Source organism: Schistosoma haematobium, chromosome 3 (genome assembly GCF_000699445.3).
Source record: "Schistosoma haematobium chromosome 3, whole genome shotgun sequence".
Taxonomy (NCBI): domain Eukaryota; kingdom Metazoa; phylum Platyhelminthes; class Trematoda; order Strigeidida; family Schistosomatidae; genus Schistosoma; species Schistosoma haematobium.
The window spans coordinates 12,637,890-12,657,065 of NC_067198.1; the positions used below are offsets into that span (position 1 = coordinate 12,637,890).

General features: G+C 34.7%; 1 protein-coding gene across 1 annotated transcript in view; it reads left to right on the forward strand.

Annotated features, from left to right (window-relative positions):
* Positions 1 to 18,232, forward strand: part of MS3_00005016 (uncharacterized protein) — a 39,742-nt gene extending 21,510 nt beyond the window's left edge. The window contains exons 12-17 of the mRNA XM_051213026.1: positions 1,464 to 1,743; positions 9,175 to 9,237; positions 11,284 to 11,486; positions 13,133 to 13,194; positions 16,050 to 16,189; positions 17,903 to 18,232. Coding sequence (XP_051068962.1) covers positions 1,464 to 1,743; positions 9,175 to 9,237; positions 11,284 to 11,486; positions 13,133 to 13,194; positions 16,050 to 16,189; positions 17,903 to 18,106 — 952 coding nt within the window. The 3' untranslated portion in view covers positions 18,107 to 18,232. The remainder of the gene's footprint in view (positions 1 to 1,463; positions 1,744 to 9,174; positions 9,238 to 11,283; positions 11,487 to 13,132; positions 13,195 to 16,049; positions 16,190 to 17,902) is intronic.
* Positions 18,233 to 19,176: the final 944 nt, after the last annotated feature.

The following is a 19,176-nucleotide window of genomic DNA, read 5'->3' on the forward strand; positions in this document are numbered from 1 at the left end:
AACTGATGTGTCAAGCACACGCTTATGTGTCCACTTTTAAGGAACCTAGTCTATGTGATAGAAAGCCATTTTCCTCAGCACTCTATACCGTATTAGACTGATATATATATATATATATATATATATATATATATATATATATATATATATATATATATATATATATATATATATATAGTCGGTAGAGTGGCGATCCAGTCAACAAGGCACTAGACTTTTATTCACTAAGTCGGATGTTCAAAACGCACTCAACATACTTCATTTGATTCAGCCGTCACTAGCCCTCACACTTGAAATGTGATTCGAAGCCAAACATAAGAATATATATATATATATATATAAGCTAACCATTTGAACAAACTAGAATCTGTACTGTTTTCAGAGCACATTATGATGTCTTTTTTTATCATTTCGACAGGCATATTGATCTAATTTTGGTAAATTAAGTTCCAAAAATCTAACTTCCTTTTTAATTTTACATCAATCTTCAAAAATTTTAATATAACTAATGTTCAAAATCGATTCTTGTCTAATTTAATAGAATATCCCGGGCTACTTAGTCCGTTATTTATTTGGTAAATTACTGCATTTATTTATACATAGCTTTTGGGAATAAGTTATAATAGATTAAGAGATTTGGAAATCCCTTGAACACTAATTCATTCGAACTTTTCCAAATCAGAACAAGAATATAAAACCAACAATGTATATTTATGTATTACAAATGATGATATATTTATGATATTCCCAATAAATAGAAATTTGAATATTTCAATTTTCATCATTTAATGTTAGACACTTCTGCAATGTAAATAGCTTTATTTACTCAATTAAAGATTCAAACGTCTGTTCATTATGATATCATAAATATATGGTGTTAATATTAACTCTCTATCCAATTCTCAATTTACTTGAACTTATTAAGTCAAACCGTTGTATTGTTATGTAAGTAGTAGAAAACCTTAGTTCACGTAACATTTACATAAGTGTTCTAACATCTCAATGTGGGTACTACCTCTGATTGGTTGAAAATAAACCAATCAGTACGTTCCAATTTCAACACAATATGCAATAATCAGTATTGGTGAGACTATAATTTATGAATGAATCAATCAGATTTAAAATAGTGTGTGTTGCATTTCGGCACAGAAGCCATTCATCCATTTGGCCAAATAGCATTTCGACATCATAGATGATGTCAGGGTGTGATGAAAACCCTTACTCTAATTACAAGTTCTAACTGTAAATCCCAATTCTGATTTCTTACATTAATTTATAACCGTAGTATATGGGTGAATTTCCCCAAGGTCGCTCTGGCGTCGTCACTCAAAAGTTATCCACAAATTATAGTCTTACCATCAGGAATTCTACCTTTTAACACTATTAATTGATATTCACTTTGTATTGCATAAATGGGCACCGTATTAAATGGTCGTTCTATCTTTCTTCTGAATTGTATTCAGGTTTGTATTTCTATTTAATCAGCTAATAAATCCTTTTGGTTACTGTGGCAATAAACTACTCAAATTTCTATCAGATGAACAGTATCATCAACCACATAAAAACAAAACACTATTTTTAAATAAATGGTTTCGTTCTTTGACTAATGATACAAACAGAGTGAAACATATTAATCGATCATATGATATGAAATCTTGCCATTCTGATTCATCTGAAACGGAATTATTGGAAAAGGATATCGATAAGTTTTTAGCTAATCAGAAGTTAACTGATAATAATCACGTAAGTGTGGTTATTTGATACCTTTATTATTATGGTATTATTCTTTATTGTTTATTTGGGTTAAAGAACTTGTATAGTGAATTTCGGTCTTAACTATAGACAAAAACTAATAAAAACATTATTTTGAATCTAACTAGTTGTCTTTTAATTGATTTATTTATTTACTTGTGTTTTTCCGAGGTACTGTCTTCCCATAAGGCTTATTGGTCTACTCAAGGTTGACTCTATCGTTGAAATGACATGAAATGGTTTCATTTATGATTGTGAAGCGTTCAGTGGCCCTTAATACGACTTCAGATTGATCGTGTAAATGATTGTTATTGAAATATTCATGTTGGTTATCCTCGTGGACAGACAATCAGAAAGATAAAGCGAAGAGAATATATGGAAGGCTTAAATGAATATGTTAGCGTCATGATATGTGTTGTACTTCAAGATCACCCAATAGTTGGTATTATCCATCAACCGTTTCTTAATAAAACATACTGTGGTTGGGGTAATATGCATTGTCATCTGATTTACGAATGGACTTATTTTAATTCCCTTATTCACTAACGCTATTCAAATCGATGATTATATATGAGGATTGGCGACATGCATATTTCGACAGCAATTATTCAATAACAATTATTCATGCGATCCAAATGGAGTCAGAATTAGGGCCACTAGAAGTTTTCTTACTTTGTATCTGATGTCTCCATATCCTCAACACGATTTCAGATGTGATATTTATAATTTGACAATAACTCATAAAGATGAGTTATAATTTATTTAATTATATAAAAATATATGACGTCTTCTTTCTAGATTCCTGATAAGTCGTGTAGGTTGAACGCTATATACGATTCCTAAGCTATTTCGGTAACCCGCAGTCTAGAACTACACAGCGACTTGAACTCCAGAGAGAAGACACAAGAATGAGAGAAAACACTTTATTCCAAGGTTCATTCTAGTACAGAAATTCAAGGGTATTTATAGATATTGGCGTCTGTTAAATCAACATCTTATTTCAGCCAATCCGTTAACGACATATTATGCTACCGACCAATGGTAGCACGCCACGCTGGAATTCTCGAACGTTCCATCACACTCTGATTGGCTAGGCCCTTCGGCTCCTTTTTGGGCCTCTGGAGGCTCCGTTGAAGTTCTCCGGAAGCCGACCCAATACCTCCCCCGAATAAGATTTCTTTCTGGGATCTACTTGTAGTTTGATAACTGGGTTGCGACGGCGTTCCATTCTTGTCGTCTTCCTTATCCAAGGCTTCTTTTCAATGTTCCTGGGCGTTTGTGGCATTGGTGCGTCTAAGATTAAATCTAACGGGAAAATCGGCCGGTTACTTCGAGTCTGCACCGTTCTTTTGTCCTTAAGGATTTGATTTGTGTGACGTATACATGCCCCAAAAGCTCCTCGAACTCTGTACAGTACTCTTCCCAGTTTTTGCACAACTTCGCCCGGCTCCCATCGGTTCTTCCCTATGTAGGATTTGATGTAAACTTTGTCGTCAACACTGAAGTTTCGGATACTTGGATCGTGACTGCGCTGATCCACTAATTTGGATGGCCGCATGGCATCGAAGACGGTTCGAATGCGCCTTCCAAACATGGCTTCCGCGGGAGATTTGCCGTCTTGAACATTTGGGTTCGGGGTGGATCTGTATGATGTTAAAAATCTTGTGATCACCTGCCCAGTTGTCCCTTCTCCTCCCCCTTTCAGTAATGCTCGTTTAAAAGTGTCCACAAAGCGCTCTGCTTGTCCATTTGATTGTGGATGATAGGGTGGAGAACGAAGATGAGTTATTCCGTTTGTTCTACAGAAATGTTTAGACGATTCTGCGGCAAATTGCGAGTCGTTATCTGTCACTAAGGTCTCTGGTACTCCGAAACAACTAAATAGGGTAGACAACTTGTGGATCGTTTCTGACGTTGTACAATTTGGCATGATATATACTTCCGGCCATTTAGTGAATGCATCTACGATAATTAGAAACATCTTCCCTTGGATTGGACCGGCAAAATCTGCGTGAAGTCTTACCCAGGGTCCTGCAGGCGTAGGCCAATGCTGAGGTTCGCATTTCAAAGGATTTTTAGCTGCTTGAATGCATGACGAACAGTTACGACATTTATTCTCGATATCTTTGTCCATTGACGGCCAATAAGCGTAACTACGAGCCAAAGATTTCACTTTATTGATTCCAGGATGGCCACTGTGAAACTGCTTGAGAACCTTGTGGCGTAATAACTTCGGAATAACAATTCGATCACCGAACATAATACAGGAGTCAACAACCATTAGTGAGTCCCGTCGACGAAAAAATTGCAAAAGTTCTCCGTCAAGGCGATTGTTTGGCCATTTGGTCGAGAGATAGCATTTAACTGTGCTCAGCATCTTATCACTTTCAGTGATCTTTTTGATAGTTTCAAAGGTTACTGGGAGTCCATTAACTGCGTCATCCAACACGCGATGAACTTCTTCCTCGGCTTTTATATTTGCTACAAGAGTCTCCTCTGGGGCATTTGATTGGGAGCCTATTAATCTCGACAATGCGTCAGCTTGCCCGAAAGCGGTAGTAGACTGATACTTGATCTTGAAGTCGTAACCCAGAAGTGTGGTTGCCCATCGTTGGAGTCGGTTAGCTGTATGAACAGGAATTCCTTTCTTCGACCCAAAAACTGCAAGTAGTGGCTTATGGTCTGTTATTAGGGTAAAATGTCGACCATATATCATCTTGTGGAACTTTTTCACTGCAAAGATAATCGATAGGGCTTCTCTCTCGATTTGGCTATAGTTCCTTTCAGTCGTTGTCAAAGATCTGGCAGCGTGTGAGATAGCTTTTTCAGACCCATCAGAAAAAATGTGAGAGATAACTGCGCCCACACCATAGTTAGAAGCATCTGAAGCGACGACTATCGGTAGAGAAGGATCATAATGTGTCAATAAGAGATCGGAAGTTAGAAGTTGCTTGATTTTCTCAAAAGACGTTTGGCAGTCTGCAGACCAATTCCATCTTGTGTTCTTTTGCAGTAGGTTGTTTAGTGGAGCACGTAGACGATGGAGATCGGGGAGAAAGGTACCGTAATGGCTGACCAGTCCCAAGAATGATCGTAGGGTAGTAATGTCCCTGGGTCTAGGCATTGTTTTCACTGCTTCAATGTTCTCTGGATCTGGTCGTCTTCCATCTTTATCTATTATGAACCCAAGGTACCGTACTTGCTGCATATAGAAGTCACACTTTTCCGCTCGGAGGCGAAAACCATAATCGGCTATGCGTTCTAGTACCTGGTCCAGTTTCTTCTGCAGGTCCGTTTTATCTGCTGCCGTAATTATGATGTCGTCTAAGTAAGCTGCTGCCCCTGGAATATCTTGTAACATGGTATCCATAATTTGCTGGAAAATAGAGGGCGCTGTCTTCACCCCAAAAGGTAGTCGGTTATACCGGAACAGACCTTTGTGGGTGTTGATCGTTAAGAGATCTTTGCTTTCATCAGATACAGGGATTTGTAGGTATGCGTCTGATAAGTCCAATTTTGCAAAATATCTGCCACCGTTCAGCTTTGCGAAAAGATCTTCTGGTAAGGGTAACGGATACTGGTGAGACTCTAGAGCTTCATTTAATCCCGTAGAGTAGTCTGCACATAGACGAACGCTTCCATTCGACTTCTTGACCACCACTATTGGTGCAGCCCAATTCGAGAAGTTCACAGGCTCGATAACACCCATTTGCTGAAGCCGTTGTAATTCTTGTTCAACTATTGGAAGAGCAGGATAGGGTACAGGTCTTTTAGGTCGAAAAACGGGAGCAGCTTCAGGTTTTAGAGTTAATACTGCTTTGGCTTTCGTACATTCTCCCAATCCTTCTCTAAACACGTTTTGGTGTCTTTGTAGCATGGCGTTTTTCTGATTCCATTCTGGGGTGTTGTCTGTACTTACTCGTCTGCAGATACTGTTGATAGAATCATCTGCTAGTTTAAGTGTTTCTATAAGGTCCAACCCCATTAAGTCTAGTGCTGGCTTCTTAGTAAGATACAATGTTGCATTTGTTGTTAACGTACCTTTAGAAACAGTGCATGGCACTTCCCCAACAATATTCAACTTCCCTCCAGATGCACTGTGTGCAAGCTGTGTTGTTGGGAAAACTGTGGGTATCCCAATGTTCTTCCATGTTTCTGGGCTGATTAAAGTAATATCAGACGCCGTATCAAGCTGAAGGCGAGTACGGTGTTTATTAATATCCAAGGTTACGTACTTTCTTCGGCGGCAACTTCGTGCTGTGTTATGTGATACCAATATCTTATTGGTTGGAGCACTATATCTGTATTTCTTTGAGTAAGATTTCAAGGAACGTTGTCTATAGTCTCTTCTCCTGCATAAGTTTTCTTTATGCCCCTTCCGATGACATTTGCTGCAACGATGTTCTTTATATAGGCAAAACCTCTTATAGTGCCAACCTCCACATGCCCAGCATGGAGATGATGGTTTGTCGCTGTTATTTCGAAAATTATGGGTACTGGAACCTTGAAAGACTTTTCTCTTGACTGCATTGACGTTATGGAAACAGTTACCGTTTTCTACCATTGAGGTATCATGCTTTAAGTTTACTAACCTTTGGCACTCAGTAGTCACTTCTTGCAGGGTCATGTTAGGGCAGTGTTCGAGTTTGCTTAGGATTCTGGTTCGGATATCGGCATCTTCGGGTGAACGCAGGCTGCAGATAAATACTAAGCATTTAAACTGATCTTAAGACATGGACGACAATCTAAACCTCTCACATTCTCGGTTCACAGTTCCTGCATGCTTTACCCAATCATCTCCTGGTTCTTTCGTTAACTTTAAGCACTGGTAACGGATATTAAATAGAGATGATTGTTCTCCGAAGATTTGGGATAGGGTTTTGACTGTATCATCAAAACTAAAATCTCGTGGGTTCTTCGGAAGAATGAAGTTGCTATAGCGTTCATGTTCCATAGTCCCAAGTTTTCTAAGAAGTATTCTGACTTTTGAAGCATCATCCAGTTTGCAAAGATCAATATAAAACAAATCTTCATACTTCTTAAACCACGACTCGAAAGTTACACCTGCTACACCATCAAAATTAAATTCATGGATGGCGTTAATGACTGAGTCAGTATGTGATACTTGAGATTCACTAGAAGCAGCGTTTTTCTCGGACAGGCAGAATTTCTGCATCAGGGTTTCCATGATTCTAATATGGGACTCTTCAAACCTCTTTTCTTGACGCACCATATAAGCTTCTAATTGCTCCAAGGAAATATTCATTGTAGTTTTCATTCCCGTCGCCACTGATAAGTCGTGTAGGTTGAACGCTATATACGATTCCTAAGCTATTTCGGTAACCCGCAGTCTAGAACTACACAGCGACTTGAACTCCAGAGAGAAGACACAAGAATGAGAGAAAACACTTTATTCCAAGGTTCATTCTAGTACAGAAATTCAAGGGTATTTATAGATATTGGCGTCTGTTAAATCAACATCTTATTTCAGCCAATCCGTTAACGACATATTATGCTACCGACCAATGGTAGCACGCCACGCTGGAATTCTCGAACGTTCCATCACACTCTGATTGGCTAGGACTCTTCGGCTCCTTTTGGGCCTCTGGAGGCTCCGTTGAAGTTCTCCGGAAGCCGACCCAACAATTCCCACAGTACTTTCTTAATTACATAATAATCAATAACAGATATTATTTAACTACTCAGCTTTCTCTAGTTTAAAAAGATAAATTATAAACTTGTTAATTTTGCTTTAAAAAATTTCAACTTAGGTGAGGGTTGGGATACTACCCGGGTGCCCAAACCGAAGCAAGTGATCTTTTTAGGGGGCTACATCCCGAACCTTCGACCTAAAGGTCCAATCCACAAGGCAGTGGAGCAACATAAGAAGATGCAGTTCCATGGTAGCCAGTGACCAACAATGGGTTCGTACGCCATTTGTTTCCTTGGGATCCTGGAGCCCATGTGGACCATCGGTTTGGAATCAGGGTTTTCCGATTCCCCCGTAGGTGGACCCCCTTTCCACCAACCCGGTTAGAGTGCCGAACATTCTCTTTTTTTCCTTTCAGTTTCGTAAACGACACCCTCGCCACGAGAAGGCAGTGGGTAGGACTTTTCTTGCAGTAGTTTTGTGCTCGTCACTTGAGGGCATTTCGAGAGGGAGAGCTGGCTCTCCCCACTCTCGGCCATACCAGGGCATTTGGGGTCAATCGGATGATTTATGTGGCGCACATCTATTTGGTGCCTCCTTGTACCAATGTTTATGTGTTTTAAATAAATAAAAAAATAATTTTGCTTAACCCTTTGAGTCTGTTTATACATATAGCTGAAAAGAATGATTCTTTTAACTGAATATAGTAAACTGCTCATTGAATCTCTCTCTCTCTCTCTCTCTCTATATATATATATATATATATATATATATATATATATATATATATATATATATATATATATATATATATATATATATATATATATATATAGTTGTCGTTTTCCTTCTCAATTAAAACACATACAAAACAGATTTCGCAAATTCTTATTCATGTTGTTGAAAACATTGTCAAAAAAAGATGAGAATGCTAAATAACGTTTCTACTAAAATTTTTGAGAGGTCTGATTAAATTACCTACTTTATTTCCTTTTAGAAATGCAATTTTTCTATAAAGCTGATTAGAATTAGACTAGAAACAGGTTCTTAATAGTCGCCATCTTTGGTTTTTATAATGTCCGTTTACCTTTTAAATCCGGCTCTTAAACATGTGACGAGAATCACTGAATGCTATTCACATTTTAAAAATGTTTGTAAGTGCTCATACATTTTCCGATATATGATTGTCGATTAGAACTGAGTGTGAATCAAAAGTTAATATTGTTGGGCGTAAAGTAAAAGTCTAGTTAATCAGTCTTGCATTGAGTCATATCTCAATTACATATCTTCATATAAATTAAAACAAATGCATTTACCAAAACACACTTTTCTGTACGTGATTTTGAGCCACACTATTTGTGTGTTGATTAGTGATACTTCCTTCAGTCCTCATGAAAGTTAGTGGAGGCGTTTGGTGCTTCTGGAGACACCTCGTTAATGACTCGGCGAAAGTCAACTAGTGGGACACAATAGTTATTTGTGTAGAATATTGGTAGGGCTTTATCATACAAACTAAGATGAATGGAATAAAGTTGACCTCAATTTATTAATCAAAATTCAATTGCTTCAAACATTGACCCACTATCCCACATTTTGTGATCTTTTGAGATATTCAATAACATTTATAAAACTTGGTTAAATTATCCGTTGCTGTGCTTTTTATTATTATGATATTGTTTGTTCATCTGAAATCACTCTCTTCAAAATTTTGTTTCCTAAACTTCGTAATATACACATAAATATTGTATTGTTTTTATTACTCTTTCTATCAGACTATAGATGATGATATTAAATTAACATTATCCATGTATGAATACAAAATTCGTTTGTTACAAGTAAGTTTTATCAATTCAAATTACATAACTTATTTATCAGAATTAAACTAATTACACGCATTTTTTGAAGGATTTTCACTTGAAATATATTTTCTTTTAAACTAGTTTTTGACGAATTTCCTGCACAAATTTCTACAATAATGAATTGATTGTATTGAAGAACAAATACAATTGCTCGCTAGAATACATTGTCTTGTAGTGGCTTCGCTTCGTTAATCAATCACCTTGATAACTGTGTTTGTATTCAGAAGTCACTAAGAAACAGGAACTACAGTTTATTAGAGGATAGCACAAATAACAAGTACACCGAGCGAATTCGGAGCAGAGAGGCTAATAAATGTTAGCGAGCGAATACAGAGGCGAATTTATAGTCAAATTACGTAAGGGCACGGTAAGGTAAAGTCTATTAATAAGATTCAAGCACACATATACATGGGGAAAAGAATGATTCGTCGAGCGATATTCAACGATTAACATTTAAGCTAAGGAGAGATATGGGCGTAGGCTGTCATATGTGATCCAGCATACACGTTTATACAGACATGATAGTGATCATAATAATACAAAGAGACAGACGAATTGTTACTGTTCGAATAACATTGTCTGTTAAATAAGTTAATAAAAGGATTTGATAAGAATTAACCACCAACAAAATTGATTGTAGGAGAGTTGCTATAGTCTTTCACTTAGTCGTAGAACCATGAGAAAGTCAGTAATTAACATGTTAATCAGAAAAAAATTACGGATTAAAAATAACAATCCTTTTTTCTATATCTATCGGTATTAGGGTTGTGGAGATTGTTGAGTTTCATTGAAATCATTGACCTATCAATGTTAGACCACTTTTGAAAGCCTGGAAGCACTGAACGGCTGTTGAAACATGGTCGTGCGATATCATAGATTAAAAAATTTAAACACTAACACCGTTGGATTCCGGCTCAGTCGACCAGAAGTTAAACGTTCGCGCTCAAAAAGTTGGAGGTGCTGGATTGCGTTGCCACATACATGGTCATGGATGTACACTGCTGAGGAGTCTCATGCTAAGACGAAACGACCATCCAGTGCTTCCAGGTTTCAGTGGTGGTCCAACATTGATCAGTTCATGATTTCAATGAGTCTTTTTATATAAATTTTTAATCAAATTGAAATTGAAATTTACAAATGACTGATCACTGAGTTGTGACCGATGCCGTGTACGTTAAGTGTTTCTTAATGCTCATCGTATCCTATTTATCAGATTGAAATGTAACCACTAGTTCTAGTAACTACATTGTATGTACTATGTTGTAAGTTACGATGGTGGTTGGAGGTATTTCGCAGAAATCCCTGGACCTTAGGCTTCGTGCTCCTTGACGCTCGTCAGCAAGGTGTACCTATAATCTCCAAAAGCTTATACTCCTTGGTGGATTCGACCCCATATCACTTATCTTCTTAATCTGAGACGTTATTGCCAAGCTTTTCAGTTCACAAACGACTTCCTGTATGACGGGGATTTATTTACAGTTAAAATAACTAGAAAAATGATTTTATAATTAGTGTGAATATAGGTTCAACAAGAGTATCAATTATCTACTTGAATTATGCTGACTTAGTGACTTAATATATAACGCATTTGTCATTCAACCATTTGTTAATAGATTCCAACTCCGTGTCTGCCCTACTCCAGTTCCTCCAACCGAGTAATATCACCCAGCGCACATAAAAATATATTAAACCTGGTATATTTACCTTACATTGTTAAAAAAGCCTGCCCATATAGCATCGTAAATCTGAATTTGAAGTGAATTGAATTGTTCCCTATTTCTTCAACCAAACAGCTTAAATTGTTTAATTCTAATTTAATTACTCTGCTTGTCATAATAATTACTTGTCAATAAACGTTTTACATCAATAAATTTCACAAGATTTAAAAACGTAGTAAGCCAAAAAATGTAGGGAGAATTTATTCAATATTAATGACATTACTTCCAATAGTCCACGTTGTTGATACCTTATTGAAGTGTATTTGTTTCCTTCCAAGTATATTTTTTCTAAAAATATTTTCAGTCTCGTGAAAAGGTTCAAGAAAAAAATGCCAGGATCAATGCTGAAGCCGCATTGAGTGCACATAAACTATGCGATTATTACCGGGAACGTCTTGAACTAGCTGAATATGAGTCTGGTAAATTACGAATGTTGCAAATGGAATCAATCGCTAATATACATCATTATAAAAAGCAAATTTCTTGTGGAGCAGAACAAATTGAGAAGTAATTAATTAATTTATTCTTTGTTAAGTATAAAGTTCTTTTCTATTGCTAAAAATGATTTTACAATAGCTGCGGTTGTGATCGACGTCTTATTAATATAATCATTGAAATATGTTAAAAAATCTGTCACAATGTAGTAGTCTTTTTTTTCCTTAAAGATTTTGACTACATCAATGATCATATAGTTATTCCATTAAGTACACGTTCTAAAGTCATGAAAACGTTCTTTAAGATTGTCGCAACAATCTTGTCCCTTGCAAAACAATTCTCGATTATGATGATACATTTGTTAGTCATCGTTACCATAATCCAAAACAACTTGAAAGGCTTTAGAGGTTAGACTCTTCAGTCAAACCTTATTATATCGTTCATTCCTTTCTGTGTGATGTCACTCTCTTAGAAATATTATTCAGTTTTTGGTCAAGTGTCGTCAACTTCCCAACGATCTTTGCACAGAATTTTCTCAATTCCATGTGTTTTATTATAATCGTATCCATATACAAAATTAACGTGTTTAGTTCATTATCAATTATCCACACAGTGAATAAGCGATCAGTAAGTAGAACAAATGCCACAGGTTTGATGTTTTAATCAGCACACCAGATTTACAATTATCCATTATCAATAAACTTGATAGCTTAGTGGATAAGGTTAACTCATCCTTTTCAGTGTTAAACAAAAGTGCAATATCTAGAATTTTCGAAAATGTTTCTGTTTATTTGGTTAGTGAATCCAGAATATAAAAACATGATTTCCACTAGCAATTTCATTTCAGTCATCTAAAACTAACCATCCACGTATGACTTCTATAAAAACATAATCAGGTAATTTCAACTACCCGAATGAGAAAAGCAAAAAAAAGTTGAAGGTTAAAGTTCAAAATAAAACCCTCAGTAAAAATCATTCTCATAAAATAAAACTTATATACTACTGAAGTCCTAAGTTTCATTCATATACTAATAACTGTATCTACAGGATAATTAATGCATTTTGATATAAAAGGATAAAAAGTAGACATTTTAGATCATTATTTTTAATAATTCGGTATGAACTTCGTTTAATATGACAGGGGTAAACTTTCAGTGTGACATTTATTTTCTATATATCAATTCAAGTGAACTAAATTCAGTATATATTCTTTTATATTAATTCTTTGTTTTACCCTGTATGTATGAAGATCGATATATAAATGAATGTATTTTAATCTCATGACGATATATTTTGGTTAATCAATCCATTTTTATTTCATCAGACTTTTATGTTCTCACTTAAGCTCGTGAGAACTTGTAATGGTCTCCTATTTCGAATATAAGCAGTAGGCCTATGGATACAACCAACAGAGTTAACTCGAATATTCAAAGTTACATCATTGCTATAAGTTTGACTTTGTAAAACATATAGTTTTCACCTGATACGCTCATGAATTTTTCATCGATAAATAACGACATCGATTACAAGATAATATTCTGTTATCTGGTGTCTACGTTTTTCTTTTCTTTGAGACAATTCCGGTACTATCCGGTTTCTTAGTGTTACAAAAAAACAGAACTTTATTCATTTATTTTTGTTAACCGTTTAACATTTACAGTTTTGTCGTTGTTAAATCTATAAACAGAATAGTATTTTAACTATTACAAAATTTCTAGATTTAATGATGAAATTGCTCAACTCAAAGAACAATTAGAACTTAAATGCAAATCTCATGAAGGTAATGGCAAATGTTGCTTTTGAATTAGTGTTTTATATTTTTATTTTTCATATTGTATATAACATTAATTAAATCCTTCATTTATTTATCGTGTGTCGATATAAAGTATATGAAAACAATCTGTTTTCCCTTATGTCATTGAGAGGATTCTTCAACAAATTTATGGTTTTCATCTTTTGTTTGTATGTCATGGTGGCTTTTTTCAATTTTCCTCTCCTGTCTTAATATATACACTCGTTTCTTTAAGTAAATCGTTTCATTGTACTTATTTATTATTAATATTTATTTGAACACAAAAATATTGGTACAAAAAGGCACCGAATACATATGCGCCTTGAAAGTCACCTGATTTGTATGTGGGCTGTGATACTGTCCGCGTTCCCAGACTGAAGCCTTCGATTTAGAAGTTTGATCCACATAGCAGTGAAGCAACGTCCCGTGCTAGCCGTTGACCAACAATTGGTTCATATGCCATTTGTTCCTTCAAGATCCTGGATCCCATGTGCACCATTGATTAGGAATCAGGGTTTTCCAACTCCCCTAGGTAGACCCTTTGTGCTCACCATCATTTCAATCTCTGAAATAAAGGATTTTGAGATAATTCTCCACTCGAAATAATTGAGTCTCATATATACAGAGTTAATATTAAATTCACGTATAACACTCGTACACACTACAGCTTTGAATATATATTCCCTACTGTTTGTCATAAAATACTTTTAAACTATTGTACTGAGCAACGTAATCATTGGTATTTATCAAAATTTACACCAATTTCCCTTCTTATTTAATAAATTAAAATAATCCTCATAGTGAAAACAGATTTTCCCTACTGACACTATAATTATAAATGTGTATCAAAATAATTTTTACTAGTATAGGGGTTGTGGAGATTATTAAGTTTTTGATTCAGGTCATGAACCGATTGATGTTAGACCACCTTTGGAAACCTGGAAGCACTGGACGGCCGTTTCGTTTATGATCTCAATCAAAAATAATTTTTAATCGCAATGTAAAAAAAGACGGAAGAATAATATCGAAATAATTATATAATTAATTAATTTTGTGTAACGATAGTTTAACGACAATTTCCTATTATCTAATCCATCTCCCAATTACACAAGTATTTATAAGATAGAAATCAGTCATAAACAATATGCATTCATGTATAAGATAAATTGCATAATAATTATAGAAGATTTAGAAAGTGTACATAAGTCTAAGATTTGAGTAAGTCAAAAGACAACTTCAAATTGGATCAAATAAAATTAAACAAAGCGAAGATTACATTACAAAGTACAAACAATAATGGTAATTGGACATGATACTCGTATTTTTGAGCATATTTCAGAGAAATTGAAATCAGAAGGTCCTATATCGTTAAACAGTGCCATAGTTCGACATCTGATCAATAAAGGGGTATATCATTGGCGTTCATAAATCACTCAAAATTATAAACAAATAAAAAAGACATAACCTGTTTACAGTTAACTGAAATCGTTATCATTAAGAAATCTAAAGCAAATTAACGTGTTCAGAAGGAGCCAGTTGTCAACTTGTCACTATCAGGATGAATTTAAAATTCTGATTAAAATCATGCCCATTTTTTATTGTTGTTTGTCTTTTGTTAAGTGATCTTGTCTTGGCAAAATGTTATCGTTTCACTTATTCATTTCTTAAACCTATTTACACTTCAAATCTTCTAGTAACGATTATGCAATCCAACTTATCAATTTTCGAATCTTTTATAATTACTGCCTCTCCTATGTTCCTGATATTTATCTTCAAATAAACCCACATATGTTTGTTCATATATACTGGTAATCTTTACGGTTCCAATTTTTTCCATCGCTTAATTATTTTATTTAGTATTATATTCTACGGCTGTAAGCAGTTGAGTAGAGCACGAAATAAAACGAATTTATATTATTCTGCCTCATCTACTGTCCTAGCTTTATCCAAACTTATAAAGGGAGTTATTTGTGTAATATCATTTAATATTTCCGACCACAAATGGATCATGAGCATCAACCAGAAAGCGTGTATCTCTTAACGCGACTCCAACTCAAAAAAACAGTGAAATGTTTTGCTTGTATGAGAGAGAACGTTGTCGCATGTAACTTTAGGGCATTTGATCCATTTCTGTACGTCACAGTTAGACTTTGGAATAACTGTATCATTCTTGTCTAAATAACGAAGCTACTAATACGAATTCATAGTGTTATGGTTTAATACATCTGTAGTGTCAGTTACTATGTTAAGTCCATATACCTTATTCTAGCTTTCGGACATCCCATTCTATTCATTCTACTTGAGCCATACTTTGACCTTGTTATTTATTCGCTTATCAGTCTAGACTGTTTTTATGTGAGCGTATAGGTGTGTGTCCTTCTCATATCCCATTAATCACATGTCTGTAGCTTTATTTTGTCTGACTATAAATATTGAGTAACGCTTGATTAAAATGGAGTTGGTTTCCCAGCCATCTTCCCTGCGTGTCATTTTGCTCTGCTCTGTTTCATTCGCTTCATTTACGAAATATATGTATTCTCAATCAATTCTCGTTATTCGACTTATTTAATTCCGTTATTGGATAACGCGATTTAAGTCGACGATGATATACGAGAATAAGCGATAACAAACATATATACGATCTAAATAGGAGTCAGATCCATGGGCCACTAAACATCCTCTAAATAACGTATTTCAAAACTAATGTTGTGTAAATACAATGTTTATAAGTCAATGTTTCGTACTGTAGAGTTATAAATAGCAACCAGATAAGCTGAAGTAACTTGTCAGTATCTATTCTTCACGTCTATTTCTTTCGGATGCAAATCCATTTTTTTCTACAGAATCTGAATTAAAAGTTGAAACTCTTCAAAATAAATTAAAAGCTTCTCGTGAACAGATTAGATCTATGGATTTGACAATTGACGATTATCGAAACCAATTGAATCAAGCTCAGAATCAAATTCAAGCTCAAATTGCACAAGTACGTTTTTCTACGAATAATGCTATGTGTTTGTCTTTTTTCCCACCGATAATCGTTTTGATGTATCACAAATAACTTTTAAATCTCCAGTTTAAATAATGCGGTTATTATTTAGGCATTTTCATAGTCAGTATATGGTTCACAATTTTTCTTCTATCTTTTCATACGATAAATGCCATTCGTCAATAATCAACAACTAAACTTAACAATTATTTTCTCTAGAGCATCTCACGATATGTTTTTAAGTAAATTACTTTACAAATTGTGATTATCTCATCTTTCTCTGGTAAGACAATAATATCTAAAACATTGTGCAATACATCAAATATTCATGTGGCATTAGTAATGTGTGATATCATCTAACAGCAATCTAACAATAACACATATTTCCTCTCAATTAGCAGTAAATGTATATGGTTTGAATCGCTAAGAATTTTACAAGTATAATTTTATATTCTATGTCTTTTTTTATACCTGGTGTCTCATTTTTTGTAAAACTATTTGTTCCAATCTTAGTGCAATTTCATATTATCACGATGATTAACTATTACACTTTATTACAAATAAATCTATAAATTAGGGGCAAATTCTCCGTAACCTTAAGTTTTGTACTTATTACTCCTCATCAAAAATATACACCTAATCTCCAGATAACTTGGCGTTAACTTGTTTGACTTTTGTTAAAATATGATATGGTTCGAGTCTTTTCAATGAATCCACTTATCATTTATATAATATTTACTCACATATACACTGTCAGCTCTATATTGGTTTAAACGACTTTTTTTTACTATAATTCACCAGCAATTTGTGGGTAAATATGACTTATGAAGAAACCATTGAGTTTTCATCATATATACAATTGTTTCAGCACTATTTATCTAATAGTCGCAATTTGTTTGATAGGTTCTGTGGAATTTGAAAAGTTTTTAGGTTGATATGAAACTATAAATATCAATATTTTGTGTAACCATAATTCAGGCATGTAATACGAAAAAAACATTGTTGCGTTTATAACACAGAATTCAAAGTAAATTGTTATTGCGAATGGTAATGTAATGCTATTACAAAACTATAAATAAGAAGAAAGAATTGGTAATTTACTACAAGACAGCGTGATATGGAAGTTAATTGTAATAATGGAAGCAGAGAGAAATATCTAACCAGATAAATAAATGAGCGAAAAGTAACTGGTCGTTTCAAGATTAACGTAGTAAAAACATTGTTATATTTTCTAAGCAGTAATTACGGAATAGTGAAAATGAAAATTTGCGAAAATGTTAGATATATCAAATGAATAACTTAAGTTCGTAATGCGATAAAGAAGAAGAAGTTTCTTGTCCTATATTGATCCCCTTGTGGTCGCTCTGCAATTATATGAGCAGCTGTATGATCTAGTCTGTGTATTGGTCACTTCGCCTAGATTACTGACATCAGACTAAATGACACGACGATTGTGAGATTACAACTGAGATCAATATTTAACCACTATTTGTTTTGGAAGGATTTCTCTTACATGTTTAAAATCATAAATCTGGAAAGTCAGTTTGGTTAGGTGTAATAATGATATTATATTTTCTAATAAGCATTTAAAGTTCTGAGACTTTGCTACAGTGTATGATCGTATTTTAGAAAGTTTATCTCTCTCTAGTATTTCTTTCAATCACTTCTTTCGTTGTTTAACCATCTTATCAATTTTGTTTTCCAATCAAGATAAATAAATTCACCCAAATAACAAGACTTATTAACGACCTCACAGTGAATCCATCGGTTGAATCGGGGAATTCTTTGATTATTGCTAATGCACTCGATCGACCTGCGCAACCAGATCCTATTACTTCTCAATCTGTTTGTGACACTGGTCGTGTCACTTCAGTTTCGACGCGAAAGACGACTAGCCGCAATCCACGGCATTAAGTAGTACATTATATATATATATATATATATATATATATATATATATATATATATATATATATATGATTTAGTTCTCTTTGTAAATAAATATAAATTTGTGTTATCAAATAAACTGCTCTGTCTAAGTTTTCCACGTTTTTCAAGTTTTTTGTAAGAAAACCCGATTTATTGTTAAACACGTGTTGAACTGTAACATAGAAATGATGCGCTCGAGCACTTACACTTGTCGATATTCATCTTAATTCTCATATTGCCGACACTTGTTTTGTTTACATATTACGCAGAGGTTACACCGGATACAGCTTGTTGCTAACTTTGAAATTCAGATCAAAAGTTAACAATCGCTGACAGGAAAGATTTGTTTATACCGGGAATAATGTGTGATTTTAGTTCCGGTGGGCAAAGTGGAATCGAATTTGTAAGAACGAGCTATCCGTGCATTTGCATGATCTCAGTTTCAGAAATTCTCGCAAAAATCGGGACTTTACGGCACATTTGACTCCCACTTACTTTCTGTTGCTACCCTCATAAATCTACGCACAAATCATCCAGAATCTCCACTTGACAAACGTTCGTGGTTGAAATACATTAACAAGTGTCTGATTATGATCTGGATGTTTTTTAAAAGATCATGGTACATAGATGTATGTGGTAAAACGTCGATTTTTGATTTTAAGGGTGCTATCGAAAGAGCTTGTCGGTCTTGTTCTAATAGGTGATAAATACTAGAAACACTTTACAAATGCGTAGAGTCATTAACTGTTTGGCTGTTTGAGTTTTACGTTAAGAGGTGGTGTGTGTTTGTGTCACCTAATTTTCTCTGTTATCGTCTCCTATTTGTGAACCCAGGGTTCTCAGCACTTTGAAAACGTATCCAACAGTATTATTGGTCAATATCATATTAGTTTTAGGGAATAGAATTATATAATCAGAATCTGAGGTCTAGTGGTGGAAGTCTGTGTTCTGTTTAGTAATGCCAAATATCTTTTGCGTCAAGCTGTGAAGATAGATTGCCAAGATTTTGGGTCCTAGTGATTCTTTCATTGTGACTTATCCACAGTAGTCAGCGT